Source organism: Gobio gobio (genome assembly GCF_949357685.1).
Source record: "Gobio gobio genome assembly, chromosome: 12".
NCBI classification, from domain to species: Eukaryota; Metazoa; Chordata; class Actinopteri; order Cypriniformes; family Gobionidae; genus Gobio; species Gobio gobio.
The window spans coordinates 42,701,176-42,720,244 of NC_137105.1; the positions used below are offsets into that span (position 1 = coordinate 42,701,176).

The 19,069-nt window shown below is 38.7% G+C and overlaps 1 protein-coding gene across 1 annotated transcript in view; it reads right to left on the reverse strand.

The window, feature by feature from the left end:
* kcnh5a (potassium voltage-gated channel, subfamily H (eag-related), member 5a) overlaps nt 1-19,069 on the reverse strand; it is a gene marked incomplete at both ends in the record, with an annotated part of 194,654 nt that overhangs the window by 150,917 nt on the left and 24,668 nt on the right. Inside the window, one exon of the mRNA XM_079831381.1 lies at nt 525-648. Within this exon, the coding sequence (XP_079687507.1) occupies nt 525-648 (124 nt within the window). The remainder of the gene's footprint in view (nt 1-524; nt 649-19,069) is intronic.

The following is a 19,069-nucleotide window of genomic DNA, read 5'->3' on the forward strand; positions in this document are numbered from 1 at the left end:
CTCTCTGAGTGGCTAAATGGCGCAAGCAGACTCTACTATGGCTTGATGCAGCTGAACTGACGTGAGAAGTGTGCTTTAGCAGCATTGTTAACTCAAGCTAAGTGAGAAAATGACACTTCTGTCTCTAACACTTCACCAAATCATGAGAGAAACATCCTCACTCTTGTGATGAGTGAAACTGGCAGGAATAGTGAGGTTAGCCCTCACGTGAGGGAAGAAAAAAACATAACAAAAAACTCTGTCCTTCCACTACTTCACATTCTGCACTGCATCAGTTTTAATTGATTTAGCTTCAGCTATCCGAGCATAATCTCTGGGAAAGTGTAAAGTGTGTGACGCAAGCTTCCTTTCCGTATTCGAAATAATGTAATTCTGTAAAAACATATCATTTAGTTATGATGCACATACACTAATGCATTTTTGAATCCTGCATACCTTAGCCTGAAAAGTTGCAAATATAAATTTGTATCACATCACTGCCTGTCCTTGACTAAAGAATAAAGACAGGTGGGAAAGGCACTCACCTGCAAGTGCTGCTCTTCTGCATGACCTCTGCCCTGTGGTAACCAGAGAGCTTGCAGAATCCGTCATTACTGTAAACTATAGGCCACTCCACGATTTGCGCATTCCCTAATAAGAAACTTGTCTCTGCAATGGAAAAATAAGAGAAGGCAGAGTTACACATTTATTAATGTGCCTACATAAAGCAATAAGCCCCAAGAAGCTGGGGTTTACAGTGAATTTATAACCAACGCCCCTTAGCTGTTATAAATTCACAGTAAACCACGGCTTCACGGGGCTTATTGCTTTCATAAAACAGTTCCCACACAATACAAATATTAAAGCCAAAATATAGCCTATGTATAAATGTAACTTGTAAAATCACTAAAAGCCTTCCTTCCGCTGGAAAAAAATAGTCCCTGTCCGTGAACAGCAACAGAAGTTACATTATTACGCCATTAGATGGTGGCAAAGACTGTCTTTATGAGGGAGTCAGTCAATGGCGAAGACTTTTATATTGAAAGGACTGTGAACATGGTGAAGACGCAACTGACAAATGCTTTGACTAGAGAAAACCCCTTAACTCTTAAGGAAAAGATATTGCAGCGGACATTCATACAGATTTTTTTTTTTTATAATGAACGTAGGACTGACCTGAAGGAATATGCTAAATCTGAATGCAGGTAATACTCTTCTACATAATACAGTAAGCTTTAATGAACAATAGCAATTGAGAACAAACATGTTTACGTGGTTGCTGAGGGTGTTGCGCAGTGATTTGCAGAACCGCTGAGCGAAGCGGTCATGGCCGTGTTTTATTCTGAATATAAAACAGCTATTGACCAATCAGAATCAAGGACTGGAACTAACCATTTTATAATAACTATAATAGTATATGTAGATTTAGTATTCATATTATTGTCTTAATACATGATTTTAGACCAGTTAAAGACCAGTTTATGTCCTGGTTTTTATTGCACTTCAGTAAAATCAACTTTATGGTCTTAATAGAATTAAAAACACTTTAAATGGTTTAATAGTAAAATGCATGCATGTGTCTCTTGAGGAAGAATATTGTAGCAGGAGCTACTTATCTCTGTTCAGGGGTGTCACTCACTAGGCCCATTTAACCAGGGTTTATATATTATATCTAACGGAGCTTCACCAGCTCCGGTTTGCTTGAGAACAACAGCATGACTATGCTCGTCCAACAGCTAAACCAGCACTAAACACTGAGGGCCGTATTTTGACAAAATAAGCGCAAGGTCTAAAGCGCATGGCACAAGTGCATGTAAGGTGTGTCCGAATCCACTTTGGCTAGTTTAACGACTGGAAAAATGTTTGGCGTGCCCGGCGCATGGTCAAAAAGGGATGTCCCTATTCTTTTAAAGGGTAACTAAACCCTAAACCAACTTTTTTTAGTTAATGATCTGCGAGACTGGGGCTTTATTAGTGCTGTTCATTGATTCGAGTGAATGTTTTGACATGTGGGTATAAAGTGTTTTAATTCTACAATATATGGTGTAAAAATGTCTGAGTGCTGCCCTCTTAAGGTTGAATGGTGGCTACTGCAGTTGAATTTTCCTATTGGACGTTGTTGGTGATCGTGACGTATGATGGTTCTTCCAACGGCTCACTACCCACACCCCTGGCACGAGCTCACCACGCCCTAAGAAATGCTACTGGTGTCACTCCAGTCATTCTCCATCTTTGCGAGTCAGACAGCTGTCTACCAAACCGTCACTGCGGGTCTCAGGTGCACGCCCCCCGCTCAGCCCTGCCCTCGGTTCGTCCCCTCTTCCAGCATTTTTCAAATGAAGTTAGGCTCTGAGCTGGGGTTGAGTTACCCTTTAATAAGAGTAATGGGTGTGTTTTGGGCATAACGTGCAATAAACCAATCAGAGTCTCATCTCCCATTCCCTTTAAAAGCCAGTTGCGCTTGCACCATGGCGGATTCGCTATTTACATGACGGAATCTGCGAGCGGAAAGACTGAACGCTTCTCCAGAGAGGAATCCTTTTATTTTTAATAATTAAAAATGTTTGTGCGCTGCTGCCCTGTGTGTTGTAACGGTGACGGCCCGATAAATTAAAAAAACGAATAATTTTACATTTAGATTTCAGTCAATTAATTCGGGCACCAGACAGGCAATCCTGTCATATTTTAAACAAATAACCCAGATAGCATGAAATGCCACTCGTTACATAAATCAACTCAAAGTTCAATATAAAAATCACAAAGAACATAGGATGTGGTTTATAAAAGAAGGTTGTATTTCACAGAAGGGAAAATTAACAACAACAAAAAAACAATAACCACAATCCACTCTCAATTCTGGTTGATAAACACAAACATAATACATTTTATTCAAATCATTTTCATTTCAAAAGTACCAGATTCAGGATATTCCCATAAACAAGATAAGAAAACAGTAAATATTTTGGGGCAAAGAAAAGAAAATGGCAAAACAAAACTGAAGTCAAAGAAGAAAAACAAATAAATTAAATAAGATGAAAACAAAAAAATGGAGATACACTACTCACGTCTTAGTTTGAGTAGGCCTACCGTGTTAATACTAGGGAGTGTGGAAAGTGCTGGGGTGAATTGTGTTAGTGTGTGTGTGGGGGAAAACCAGCCGGTTTGTATGCAGTGTCAGTGATGCCACAACTTTCCGCAATAGTGAGTCTCTTTGTTTGGGAAACAGCACGGATGATTCTGACGATTGTTAAACCAGAGTGTAGCAAACGTTTGGCGCTGGAAACATCTTGACTCTGGGAGTGTGAGTGTTGGAACTACACTCCCGCGTCCACTCCAGCAACGGCCCAGCGTTCAACCAGCGTTCTGAGGAATAACGTCACCGCCACCCAGGCAAGTGGAAATACGTTCACCTTCAACTTTCTTTTACGATTTCGTGGAGTTAACACCACAACAACAGTTCTTCCATTTAATGTGGAGTTGTTGGCTTCTCAGCGGACATGGATTGAGGCTTTTCGGTTCTCACTTCTCCAGCACTCTAGCACAACCTCGAACACCTCTATCCACAAAAAACTCTCTCTTTTTTTCTCCATTTTCCATTTAAATTCCTCCTTCTTCTGATTACCTCATTTCCTTTTCCAATTTGGCAACGGAAGTGGGCGTAGATTACATTTGTTTTTGTTTTTTGTATTTCAGCTTTGTTACAGTGTGTAATACACACATTGTGCACCCGCCTATAGACCCACATTACTAACGCGCGAAAATATTGCGTTGGTCAATGGCGCAGTCTATTTCAGCTGCCTCAAAATGCGCCTGAACACACCTCGTTTTCAGACCAGCACGCCGATGGGTGCGCAAATGCTATTTAAACAACGCCACGGACATGGACATGTAAATGATAACCGCGTCAGGCTGAAACTACCAAAAACACTTGCCGGGTGTATGATAGAGCCCTAAAACCACACATATAACATTTAGTCTAATCACCTGAGGAGTACAGACTCATTTAGCACTCCCCTTTCAATGACACTTTGTTGAAAAGAAAAAGACATAAGTTCCTATTTTGGACTTAATTTATGGAAACTGGCTTAATTAGTTCATCCCTTCATTTGACTAATTTAATTGCAATGCACTTGCAGTCTTGACATCAATGTAATGGATGCACTGTGGTCTAGCCATAGCAGGTGGGTTAAAGACCTGCTGAACATTGTTCCTGCGAGACTATGCCATTAAAGTGACTAAGTCATCCTCTCTAGTCTTCATTAGCGTTTTAGTGAGGCTAAAACCAGCTGACTTCAGCCTCCCATTGCAGGTATAAAAATAGCCAGGCTATAACAGCAGAAATCAGGACACAAATTGTTACAGAAATGTCTGTGACAATACAAATCCTTACACACATAAAGACACTCACAAACAGAATCGCCTTTGCTCACACATACACGCAAGGCTTTTATACTGCGGCAGAGCTACAGTTCTCTCTGGACACATGCAGTCCCCCCCTGAGGAAGAGAAAAAGAGAGAGAGAGAGAGAGAGAGAGAGAGAGAGAGAGAGAGAGAGAGAGAGAGAGAGAGAGAGAGAGAGAGAGAGAGAGAGAGAGAGAGAGAGAGAGAGAGAGAGAGAGAGAGAGAGAGAGAGAGAGAGAGAGAGAGAGAGAGAGAGAGAGAGAGAGAGAGAAAGAGAGAACGTGGCATTTGACACAGCCATTTAAAAAAAAGTGGCTGCTTCTCTCCTCCATTGAATAGTCGCCATTATCTCTCCTCCTCCTCAGGACCAGCTGAAAGGAGAAGCGGAAAGGATAAAGTGGAGTGCTGTCCCCTTGAGGAAGGAGAGAGGAGACTCATTACAGCGGTCTCCATGCCATGGCCCCTGCCCTTGGATCAGGGGCCAATTGCGAGGAAGTACTCCCTGAGGATGCAAGAGACCTAGATCCTGTTTGAAGATCAGGGCTCTGTGATATGATAATCATGTAATGCTCTGTCACTGATGATATATCGTATTCTCAGCCAAGACAGCACGTTCAGACCAATAAAGATTCTGCCAAGAAGTCAAGCATTAATAACTAATATGGAAAAGGATTTCAGGCGAGTGGAGCAGTCACTTCCACAGCACAAAGATAACGCAAGAACAGGTCATAACAGTTTAACATTTTTATTAAAATCTTCTTATTTGTTAATTTTTTTGAATTATTTTTAATAAATTTTAGTTTTCATTAATTTTACGTAGCCCTTAAAAAGACATGGCGAAGGAATTTTTTATTTATTTCAATCAGAGGTGTAAAGAGTACATGAAAAACATATTGTAAGTAAAATTACGGATACCTTCCAGCGGACATGACTACAAGTCACCAATTTCAAAAACACTCGAGTAAAAGCCTTAGAGTCTCTGATTTTAACAGTACTTCATATTTTATTTTATTGCGCCTGAATGTAGGCTCAAATATGCATTAGTCAACACCTAAGAGACATGCCAGTGAAAATCAAGAAAATGTTGATTTGTGAGGAGAGCAATCACATGTTTATTTTCTAAAGTTGAAAGAAAACTGAACACCTCAATATTGCGATCGACACAATGTCTACAAACGCTCAAGTCTCAGTTAAGCTCAAGTGCTCAAAAAGGGCATACGTTAAGCAATATCCTTCAAAAAGTTCTCTTCAATATAACGTAGGGCTGTAACGATTTGACCAAAAATAAAAACCTCGATTAATTGAACATTTGACCTCGATTACGATTAATGAACGATTATTTTGCCTTTTTTTTTTTTTTCGTCATAAGGTTTTTGAGTAAGTTAACTGATAAGGTTTGTACTGTAAATATTTTCTACTATTAAAGGTGGGTTTTTTTTTTTCTAATGAAAAAGTGCATTTCTTTGTGATTTTAAAATACTTGAAGGAAACGGTTCACTTTCAGCAGTTATTGTCTATGGAGCAGATTTCTGTTTGTTGTACATCAGATACAGATAAATTAACACAGTAGGTATTTATTTGAATGCATTCATGAGAGAGTGTTTGTGTGTGTGAATTACTCATACCGTCTCTATTCATTATGAAGCTGTGGTTTGTACTTACTTCAAAGGTATTAAAATAACGGTTGCGTTTCTAAGCTACTTTAGTGACTTTACTTTAGTCACAGGACAGCGTTGATCCTGCGTTTCTGCGCTGCTCTCTGCGCGCGATCTTCACGTGATGTGCGAGCTTCTGTCCGAGTGTTCGTTTGTCACAATAAATCAGGCATTAGTTCAACATAATACACATCTGATGGTCGAAACTCGCTTTAATGTTCAAACTGACAGGGCTTAAACCACATACAAATGACAAAGTTTTGTGACGACGCAGGTGGGCGCGCGCGGTATCGCGTTTAAACGCATTTACTTGACAAACTTTACGAGCACGAAAGTGAAAGCGCCTTCGGGTTTTGCGCGCGCCGTTTAAATCGCAACACCAATTAGAAACGTTGGGGCGGGCTTTACACGATGACGACAGCGCAGCAACGTTGAAGCAGATTTGCCGCCGTGGAGCATCACTCGTTCGAATCAGCTATCGCGTATGTTTTAAGCGATTTAAACTTTTCCTTTTCGTTAAAACCCGAGCAAAGAACAACACTCGAAGCCTTCATATCTAAAAAAGATGTTATCGCTGTCTTACCAACTGGATTCGGCAAAAGTCTGATACCAGCTTGGCCCTTTGGTGGCTAAACGAATGGGTCTTAGCGAGAGCCCTCTGGTAGTGTTAATGTTTTACAAAATATAGTTTTAAGTCCTTTTCAGGCGAGAATGTAGTTGTTTAAAGCTCAAATCTGTGGTTTATTTAAAAAGAGAATGCCGTTTTCGGAGTTGTGAGCTCCAGTGGTTCAGCGGCGCTCAATCGCTCATTAACCCCACGAGAGGCGCCTTTCCTCGGCCAGTCCTTCTGCCATTGGCTCTGATGTCTCTGTAGTGGTTAAACATAAGATATGATTTGTCTCGTCTTGTGTAGATCTAACGGCTGATCTTTGTTTCTCTGTGTGTGTGTGTGTGTCAGCGCGTAGGCTATAAGAACAGCAATTAACTGACCTGTATAAACTGTGTAAAACATGCAGTTACTATAGTGATTCTGAGCATCTATAAACACAGATAACTGCTCCTGCATCTCTGTGTGCCTTCAAACTGCACTTGATGTGACTGACGGGGCGGAGTCACGTGAAAACCGAAATAACCGACATGGGAAAAATACGTCGGTTAGAGGTTCTGAATGTCGGTTTCGGTTATTTTTCGATTAATCGTACAGCCCTAATATAACGCATCAATATTCAATTCAAAGCGAAATGTAAAAGCAACTATTTAAGCGAGCTTGTCATTGTACTGTTTTGTTGTTGTGTTTTTCATTAAGAATAATATTGAACACACCATTCGAGCATTTCATTCCTGAATTGGTGCTTATTCTAAAGCGATATTAAAATGTGCACGGCCGAATTAATTGAAAACATTCGTGCTGCTCCATACCGTTATGAGTGCCTGTGCAGTCGTGCACATTTTACTTTCGGTTTAGAATTAGCGATTTAAAAGCCCCCGTATTACCTGTGTTGTCACACGTCGATTAACCGGTGGGAATATTTCCTCACTGTCACATCCCTACTTTCTGTTGAAAAGTTTGGGTGAGGAAGGGCAAAACGCACAAGATATCAATGCCCGGTACAGGGTTTTTCCTGGGTCAAAAATGGTCTTCGGTGGTGGCTGACAGACATGCTCATCCACACACAAACAGTAAAAGTACCCTACTGTGAGCCCAATACTGACAATACATTTAAAATAAATGAAAATAAAGTTTTTTGCTTATCTAATTTTGATATCTCATATTATGTATGATCTCTTGATGTTTGTTTCTTTTGTTCCTCATTTTTACACAGTTTACATTGTTTAGTGATAATTAATTAGGTATACAATCATATCAATATTAAAAAGTAGCATTAAAATGTATTAACAAATAGTCTAATTTTCTACCATATACAATTCAATCAGCTAGCTTGCTTTGTTCTGGTTTCACTTCACTCCAGTCTAATCTAAATAAAAAATGTTAGGTAATTTACTACACATTATCAATATAAATACTCAAAATAAGCACATGAAAATACTGTGGATTATTAAGACTAATTCTTACTAACAACTCTTGGTAAATGGGGTGAGCACACTTGCATTCTCATTTCAGAAGAGTTCAGTGTAAATGATTATACACTGATTCGTGAGTTCAGTGCTGGACAGATGAGTTGTTTTAACCAGTCATTAAAATGAATCGTTCAAAGTAGTCATTAGGTCGCGAATCGGACATTAGCGGACGCATTGTGTGCGAACAACGTGAAACATTTGTGTTAAAATAGAGAACACTTCATAAGGATATTTTTTTCAGTTTATTTGAAAGTATGGTTTATGTCTAGCCTGGGAAAACCCAGACAACTTCCGGCAAATTTAGATTTACTCTGCAAGTAATCTGGCAAAGAGCCCATTCAAACCCGTTTCTAATCCCTAGAAATCGCGGCTTTTTTTAAAGGGGTCATAGAATGGTACATGCACTTTTACAAGTTGATTATACGGAAATGTGTGTTGGCAGTGCCTGTACACAACCATCCTATAATGATAAAAATACATCCAGTGTTTTTTTTTAATCTCCTTATATATTTTCCCGTCTCAAATCGAGCCATCTGATCGTGTGACGTTACACGGTGTACGCCCCTCCTAAGATTGTTGATTGACAGCAGCATTTCAACACAGACCCGCCCTGAGCGAGCTGTCATCATAGTCCGCCATTGTTGATACGCTGGAGCAGAATGGCGTCTAAGTGATTGTGGTGTTGTGTTGTTGGGTGTAATAACGAACACAGCAGTCATTTTGATGTTCCTAAATCCGAACCGCTGAAGACCCAGTGGCTGCTGAGTTTTGTTTTAGAAGGGAATATTCCCCCCGATCAACGTCAATGTTTGCGCGAATCATTTCTCAGCAGACTGCTTTATAAACGAGCGTCAGTATAAAGCAGGTTTTGCTAATAAGCTGCTCTTGAAAAAAGGATTGTGTTCCTGCTGCACCTCAGGAAGATGTGAGTGTAACGTTTTATTAACCTTTATATTAATCTTTGCAAATCACTTGCACGCTTCACGATGAATGAGGCTAAAGTTTACAGGGTAAGTTACATTACGGCATGCTTTCTGTGTATGACGTTCTCAATATAATTCATAATCCCACGTTTATAATGAACAACGCGTTATGTTTGTTATTACAAACTGTACTCGGGTGATAAAGTTAACGTGGTAACACTACACTAAGCTTACTTTTGTACATGGTTTATAACGGTGTCTGTTACTGATTAAGAAGTAATGTAAAAAAAAAAAATCTTATAACATAACATCAATCTGTCAATGAACTAACACATCAGTAAACACATAGCAACTACACTACTCTGCCAGTACAAAGATAGATCAAAGTGACATGACGTTAACCAACCATTCAGAAACGTCCTGTTCGAACTTCGTTGGGTTCGTCATCTGTTCCTGGTCCGACTCCGGTTCAAAATGATAAGGTTGCTCAGATGTGTCTTCAGAGACTCCCGTTGCCATTATTTCTCGAAAATATACCCTCAAATGTTGTCAAGGCAAAACTCCACGTGTGTTGTGGTGTTGTGTCGGGTCGAACCGAACGCCCCACAGAGCAGAGGGGGCGGGGTGAGCAAAGCTCATTATCATTTAAAGTCACATACACTGAAATGACTTGCTGAAAACTGAGCTGGTTTTGACCAGGTAAATTGAGTGTTTTCTTACAATACTAATGAGAATTTTTAATTAAAGTATATTACAAACTTTTCATTTAGACACTAAAGAATCATATTAACTTGTACAAAAATGTAATTCTATGACCCCTTTAAAATTTGATCTGCCGTTTTCGGAGTTGTGAGCTCCAGTGGTTCAGCGGCGCTCAATCGCTCATTAACCCCACGAGAGGCGCCTTTCCTCGGCCAGTCCTTCTGCCGTTGGCTCTGATGTCTCTGTAGTGGTTAAACATAAGATATGATTCGTCTCGTCTTGTGTAGATCTAACGGCTGATCTTTGCTCTCATTAATCTAGAATTTGTTCCCAGACAGATCGTTTTGTCTGAGGGCAAAGTGAAGTTTCATTACTTTATATTTTTTATCTATTAAACTTTACCCTTGTAGTCTCCTAGCGCTGACTTTGACTGAATTGCTTTATTTATTGTATAGCTTCTTATTCCTTTTACTTATACTTTTATAATTGCTATTGATGATCACACATAAACTGACATTTAACAAAAAGAGACTGGGTTGTGTTTTATGTCATATTTAATTTATTACAGTGATAATCATAGCCTATATTATGCCTATATTATGTGTGTGTTTTTTTTAAATGTAAACGAAAAGAGGCTGGGTTTTTTATATTTCGTTTTGTTATAAACATGCATTGAAGATAATATGCATTGCCTGATTATCTTATATATTTATAATAAAACGAAGTATAAAACACCCTGCCTCTTTTCGTTTACATTTTAAAAATAATATATTAAACATTAATATGTGGTTTAGGTAAGGTGACCAGATTTCTGAAATGGAAACCAGGTACATTTCCTATTTGAGAACACAAGTACAGACAAGAACGCATATTGAGAGACGTCCACGGATGTAGTTTCACGATTTTAATTTAACAATGTAAATATTCTTCTGTCACTCACATTCAGTTATGGAATGGCTTCGGATGAATTTGTATAATATAAATGTTATATTAAAATGTTAATGTTGAAAAATGTGGGATGCTCTACCTGTTTCTGCCGCATATATGCCCATTGAAAATGAATTTTAGTACAATGCAAATAGCCTACATTAAAAAACCATATATGTGTACTACTGAGCTTTAGCCTACGTGATTTGTGTCATGTGCAGGTGCGATAGGGTGTCGGAATGGTAGGCTATATGTTTATACTAATTAGGCCTACTCTAGTAAAGTATAGATACCCAAAATTTCTACTAAAGTAAGGTAATAAGTATTTGTACTTCGTTACTTGACACTTCTGCATACCATCATTGTCTCCCATCATGTGCAAACATACATCTCTAGCAGTCTCTTAAAATGTCTTATTTAGAGTCTCATTGTCCTTTCATTAATGACTGGTGTATTACTTTGTATAGGCTACTTTTTTAAAAGCAGATCAGACAGAGTGATTAATAGAGAAATAAAGGCCTAGATGGGATATAAGTCTTTTCTTTAGCTCTGAATCTACAAAATGTCAGCTGCAGCACAACTTCATAGAATGTCCAGAATGGCTTCACTGTGACATCACCGCTTAAAGAATTACAATGTTCAGACACTATCTAACACTCGGTCTGCTTTCCTCGGTACTGCTTCATTTAAGACAAGTCTGTTTTCTCGATTGCAAGATTCGTTCTGCTTTAACAATTCAGTCTGCGAGTTGCACTCTGCTTGGTTAATATACAGTTCAGCCGATATTCTGCGAAAATCAAGCCATGCTGATCACTGCTAGTATGCTGCCTTTACGGTACTTCTTCACCAAGGTACACCTAAACAAAAGCCAGCTTCACCAAGGCACCGAGCAAAAACAAATTATCAACAGGACAAAGAAGGGACAACTGGAGTGGAATGTCCCAAAACATCCAGGTAAGTGCATTGTCACTGTGCCATCTGTCGATCTGAGCATATATTCAAGTAAATTGAGTAAATTATTATTTATGCAGTAAATTATCTATCAAATGTGCTTTGATGTGTGCACAATTTGAATGTTTTGTTTTATTTGCTGCTCTAGGCCTTGGAGTCATTCTTAAAAAGGAGGAAGATGCTTTGTTTAGGGCGAGCCCAGCTTTGAAAGGTGATACACTTCATCAAAATCCTTTAACTTCTGGTTTATGATGTAATGAAAGGGTGGTTTTGACCTTTAAAGATAGCTTAATTACTTTTTCCCAACAGTGCAATCAAACAAATATGAACATCTTTAAATCACAGTAACCATTATACTGATAAATGAAGACTTCAGATGCAAAAGCCTCTGAGTCCGTCTGATGTTTTTCTTTAAAATAAGCATTTTTGTCAGGCTTCTATGTATAGGTTTCTACCTAAGTACCGGTACTTCTGAATGGGCTGAGGCTGGGATTTAGTGGGTTTGGAGTGAAAGTATTTTATGAACGTATACTATATACGGAGAGCATTCATTCAGTATTGTTATCTCATTTTTGACCGAGGTGTAGGGTTGGGTACCGAAATCAAACGTGCTTTCGCGCTTTGGCTGAGCCAGAGACAGACGCTCAGCGCTGGTCACATCACAACTCATGACAACTATTCAGTGTTTTCAACGACATCATGTTTATTTCAGGTTTCAGACATTAAAATGTTCATAAGTAGGCTACTAGCAAAAAACACACACTGATGTCTATGAAAGCGGCAATGACAATCCTTTCAGACGGTTATAATTTGACTAACGTTACGTGTTTTATTCACATCAGATAAATGCACATTATATAGTAACTATATAGTTTACTCTATTCTTCTTCCATTTCACTGGTCACTTACTTTTATGTATTTCGTGAGACGAGAATGAACTCAAGTGTTGTAAATCCGACAGATCCGATTCTGAGGCGCAAACTAACATGGCGCCGCCCATTGCGCTTTATATATCAACTAACACACATTCACTCACACATTTGAACATCAGATAGTTCGTGACACAGTTAAGAAGTTTGTGAATATTTTGAATAAAAAGAAAAAACGAAATAAACCCGATACAGCTGAGCTGTCAGCGCTATAGGGCTCGGGCGTATGACGTCATTACTTTGCGTGGCGGCCATGTTGATGGCCTCATTTGCTGCTACTCGGACTACTGCGCACTGTTTATAGACGTGCTCCCTCTCAGTCGTGTGTCTTAATTTGGCGTTATTATTGGAAACCATGGTAAACCGTTGCTGCATTGTGGGGTGTAACACTAGATCACATAATCGCCATGGGAAAAAGTTCGAAAATGGATTAACTTTCCACCTCTTTCCTGCTTGGAGACGCAACCGCGGAGACCAAGTATCCGAGGTAACAAAGAGTCGTCGGCTCGCTTGGATCGCGCTTGTAAGACAAACTGTTACCTGGGGATATGGTGTTGGCTGATCGCGGCTTTGACATAAAGGACAGTGTGGGACTTACGTGTGCCGAGGTAAAGATCCCTGCTTTCACAAAAGAACGCTGTCAGCTGGATGCAAGAGATGTGGGGAGCACAAGAAAAAATGCCCACCTCCGAATTCACGTGGAAAGGGTGATTTGTAACCGTCCGCAACAAGTACACTATTTTGTCAGATAAAGTACCGATTCACATGGTGTTGCCAAGCAAGGACGAAGACATGACATTCCTCTGTAAGATTGTGTATGTATGTTGTGCTCTGACAAACATGAGCCCTAGCGTTGAAATAAAATAAATGTGCATTAAATACAGCCATAAGTGTCTGTTGCATCCATACCCACAATCTTCAAAATAAATATACTTAAATCAATATAATGTGCAAAAGCAAGAAGTGTCACACAATCGCAATAACCGTATAATGTGCAAAAGCAAGAAGTGTCACACAATCGCAATAACCGTATAATGTGCAAAAGCAAGAAGTGTCACACAATCAGATATTTTTCAGTGTTTATTTGCAAGTAGTGCAACCCGAGAACACAGAACGGTGCAGAATGCTTCAAGGTAAAAGGTTAACGTTACATAGGCTTCATGGTCTGCAGCTCCTGAACCCATCCATTTGTGAACTGCAAATTTCATATGAATCCAAACCGTTAATAGTTCCAATTTTGTCCATATACCGGTCCATGGCTTCCCTATTTAACGTATCCCGGTAAATTCCACATCCTTTTCGGGATTTTAACATAGTTTTTCTTTCTCCCAACTCTGCTTCTCCTCGTTCGATTTGCTGTATGTTTACATTCGCGAGGCCATCAACATGGCCGCCACGTCCCAGAATGCAACGCAGCGCCCGAGCCCTATTGCGGCTGCTGTGTGTCATGTGAGAAACATGACGCGTCACCATGGAAACATTAAGGCGATGTGCAGTGCCGGCCCGTTGCATAGGCGGAATAGGCAAATGCTAGGGGCGCCACTCATCCATAGGGGCGCCAAAAATGTATTACTGATACTATTTTATTAATATTAATTTGAAATATTACCAAATAAAGCGCAAAAAACTTAACTAAGTCCCCCGCATCTTCCCGGTCCGCCTCATCAATCTCCCCCCGCCGATCTTGAAGTGCGTCAGAAATACAACGCGCGATCAGTATTTGTTGTGTTGCGTCGCCTCTCGCCGCATCCAACGCAGACAGGATTGCTTTCATTTTTTAGGGTGCTTGGCCGCTCGCTCCAGGTGTTGACACGGTGTAAGTTGCCTGATTATTTATGACGGATGGCCGAATTGTAGTGTCAAAAAAGACAGAAGCCCTCTGAAGCAGGGAAGATAAGGAATACACTGCTCTTCTTACTTAGTATTTGTGTTTTGTTTATCTAAAAATTCTTAAATCAAGGTGCATTTACTAGATAAGTAAAATGACAGAAGATATTTTTCTTGTTTAGGCTACTTGAAAATACAATCAAAATGAAGTGAGTTTTTGCTTAAAACAAGCAAAATTATCTGCCAATGGAGTGAGAAAAATAATCTTGTTCCTGATTGAAATCTTGTTTCTGTCCCAAACAGAAATAAGATTATTTTTCTCACCCCATTGGCAGATAATTTTGCTTGTTTTAAGCAAAAACTCACTTCATTTTGATTTTATTTTCAAGTAAACAAGAAAAATGGCTTATGCCATTTTACTTATCTAAATGCACCTTGATTTAAGAATTTTTAGATATTTGGACTGGAAACAAAAAAAGATTCTTGTTTAAATAAGAAGAGCATTTTTTGCAGTGTAAAGACAGAAGTAAAGTGATGTAGGCAAATTAATGAACAGTTTATTTAATTGCATAGTAGTAAAATACTAATGTTTGCTAATTAATTCCAGTTATTTTTACCTTAAACTTTATGCAAGCAGCTGTTCTGGGTTCTCCAGAGGCCACAGCCAGTGTGATTTTGTAAAAAATAAATAATATAAAAATATTAAACGCATGTAATATCACTTTTTTAATAGCCTAATGTTTTAACTCTGCAGTTGTGCAGTTTTAAGGGAGTTTTAAGGGGGTGTATATCAATTTTAAAATGTATTTGCCCAAATTAGTAATGATATTTATATACAGGTTTATTTAAAATAGCAACATTTTATGTAATATTCACATTAGATATCTAAATTTCTGTTTAATTCCTGGTGAAAACATGAATGCTCATAGTTTAGTGGAATATTGCTGCCATCTACTGGAAAACAAACACTTTTGCTAGTTCTCAATGAATAGTTTGTGCATGAATGCTAGATGCACTCTTGCTCTTTGTGTTTAGGCTGTAATGTGGCATAGGTGCAATTTTTGTATAGTTTGACTATCATCAGCCTTTAAAAAATAAAAAATAATAATAATAATATCATGAGCATAATGACGGGGTAGAATGGACTGGACATCATATAAAACAACAAAAATAAAAAATAAAACATCAATGCATTACAAAAATAAAACAGTACGAGTGTTTCCAAAGACTGATAACGTGTAGTGCTAAACCTTGACACAAGGGGCACCAAGTAAAATCTTGCCTAGGGCACCAAATTGGTCAGGGCCGGCCCTGGCGATGTGTTCTAAAATATTTAGCCAGAGAATATGATCATATTTCAAAATAAAGCTGAAGCTCGAAGCTGGTTTGTAGCAGAGCAAGAATACAGACGACTGCTGTTATTACTGTAACTGTTTAGAGTTATATTAGGCTTGTTGTAGTTGGGTGGCTTAGGTTTTACTGTGAATTTGTAAATATGTCAATTATAATTTGTAAATAAGTAAATTGTGTTTTGTATTTATTTATATTCATACATTTAAGTATACATTAAACTTTTAATAAATGGTTCAATTTAAATAATAAATAAATAAATAAAAAGCCATTTAATGTCATCCACCTCGTTTGGTGGCCTTTAAAAAAAAAAAAAGTATCGGTTCAGGCACCATTTAGGCACCAGAACCGTTTTAAAAGTATCGGTTTGGCACCGGAATCGAAAAAAAACCAAACGATACCCAACCCTACCGAGGTGGCTTTTAGAGGCTTTTGCCTCTGAACTCTTCAAATATAGCTGCAAGCAACCATTACCGGGGCCAAGCACAAAAAAGACAATAGGACTTCAGGGTTTTTCCTGGGTCAAAAATGGTCTTCGGTGGTGGTTGACACATACACACACACACCCTACCCACGTGATCTGCGAGCGCAATACTGACAATACATTTAAAAAATGCTAGTAATTTTGATCATGTTATTTTGATATCTCGTATTATGTATGATCTCTTACATCGACGTTTGTTTCTTTTGTTACTCATTTTTTACACTATTTAAAGACAATTGTTTTGGTATATAATCATATCATTATTAAAAAGTAGCATTAAAAATTAACAAATATCCTAACTTTCTGCCATATGCAATTTAATAAAAATTATCAGCTAGCTAATAACAACTTTGTTCTGGTTTCACCTCACTCCAGTCTAAACTAAATGATTGTAGGCTATTTATTTTACTACACATACTGTTGATAATTAAAACTAACTCTTACACCCACTCTTGCTAAATTGTGTAAACACACTTGTGTTCTCATTTCAGATGCGTTCTGAGTAAATTAATAAACTGATTCGTGAGTTCAGTGTTGGACAGATCAGTTGTTCTAACCAGTCGTTAAAATGATTCGGTTCAAAGGAGTCATTAGGTCGTGAATCGAACATTAGCAGACGCGCTGTGTGTGAATCCTGTCTGTTAGAACATCGTGAAAGATGTCAACGCACAGAAAACACTTCATAACTGAATATAATTTGTTTCCCGTTTATTGAAAGTATGCTCTATGTCCGCTGGTCAGAGAAGAGTCAACATTTTTTGAGCGCAATTCACACCCAGCGGTAATTCTAGGAAAAAATTGTCCGAATGTGCCACGTGCAGCATGGTTTCGGTCTTCCGACCTTTTGATTTGGATTAATATGTGAAATATGAGAAAGAGCTAACACTGATTATTTTGAAGACCCAGAGAGTGCTCTGATCATTCTCTCTGTCACTCAGTCACAAGCGCAGCATCTATTCTACATCACTCATAAATCACAATAACTCATCAAATTAGGCTTTGGCGGGACAAAAAAAACGTTTTGGCGGCCGCCAAAAAATGTTCAATGCAGGAAAAACCCTGGGACTTGCCAACATGTCTGGGAGTGTCAAGGAGCCATTGAAGACATATTAAGATAATTTTAGGCAAAATAGCAGTAAAATTATAAATACAGTCGATTATAATGATTTAATGGTTTATCAGCTTTGACCAATAGGTGGCACAGTTCCGAAATTGATGTGGTGTGGTCAGAATAAGGGAACAATGATACATGCAAAGTTTAGTGTCAATAAGTCAAAGCATTGCAGAGATATGGAGTCATTTTGGCACCATGCCTCAAATTTGTTGCAGCGCTATCCACAATTTTCCTACGCCCCATGAAGCCTTGCGTCAAAAGTGGGAACGTCTTCCGGTTCAAATTAAACAAGCGGGACTTTATGCATTTCCATCGTAGTTTATGCGCACGTTTTCGTATCGGATAGAAAATGTATCCGACTCAAATGAGCGCATACATTTTTTATGTGCATTTATAGAATTCATGCGCATCTTGGCGTTTCTATTCAGCATTTTTTTTTTTTGATGCAATATCGTTATCCCAAAATGTGCATAAAAATAGGTGCCTTTCAATTAATCATAAAATGGCCCTGATATGTCACTAGACATTAAGAAATCATGTTAATTTCAAATATTTATATCATTGACAACGGTTGTCCGGCCAAGATATTGTCATTTTAAAAGTGAAGTTGCAGCCCTCAACTGATGTTGATGTTGACATGTTGTGTCATGCCTGAAGCCCCACCCTCCACCTATCTACCAATCACGAAGTCAGTAGTGTTTCTGCATTCGGGTTGCCAGCTCTGCTCTAGTTACCACAGCTGCAGCTACAAACTTTTTGGATAAACAATGTCTAACTTTACGAAACCTAAACGACCTCGTTATGAATCAGAAAAACGTTGTGACAGTGTCCGAAATAAAACAAGGATTTGTATAAGAGATGCCTTTGAAAGATGTAGACGGCTGAAAACGGAGAATAATTTGAAGACTGATGCCAACGTTGCTAATTTTCTCCTGGACAGGTAACGTTAAGGTTCATCTATGTTTGGCTAACTTGTAACGTTACTTAATGTAAATGGACATTTCAAATATTCATGACAGTCGAACAAAGATATGCATGTTCGTGCAAAGTAACGTTAGGTTAGCGCAGATGGAGGAGGTGGGTCATTGAATTGAAAAGGTAACGTTAAGGAATTGTTTGGTAAATAAAAAAGGCGAGTCGTCATTGCTAACATTAGTAATGCATTATCAGAGCCCGTTTCTCTGTCATTATGCTGAGACGCTGAGGAAAACAACATTAGCACGCCTATTATGGCAATGTGAAAACGTATTTGAGACCGTAGCCTAACGTTACCTCATATTCCTCATTCGTTCTTCGCATATATAGTGGACAAAACATGCTGCAAGTTGACCTGTAAGACCATTGCTAATGTTATTTAGCTTTGCTGTAATTTTACTATAATATACTATAGTATTTTTTCATGTGGGAATGTACGAGCGTTCATATTTACGATTATATTTGGCTAATCGCCATAAGTAAATTGCGATTCATAATTACTTCACAAAACATCGCTCTTGAAGCATAAACATAATTAACAGAAAGAAAAAAACGTACAGTGTAGGACTCGTCACTTGCCATTGAAAGCTCCGTGTAGCAGCCTACGTTCCTGCTGGATCCTGCAGCCTATCTGGCAGCCTCGAGTCAGGGGAGGGGGAGAGGGGATACACCGCTCAACAGTAATTTGAAAGTGATTGCAGTACCAGTTTTGGCCACAGTCCTACATACAGCTCCTTTAATGAATGAAATAAACATTGTAGCGCACCTCCCAT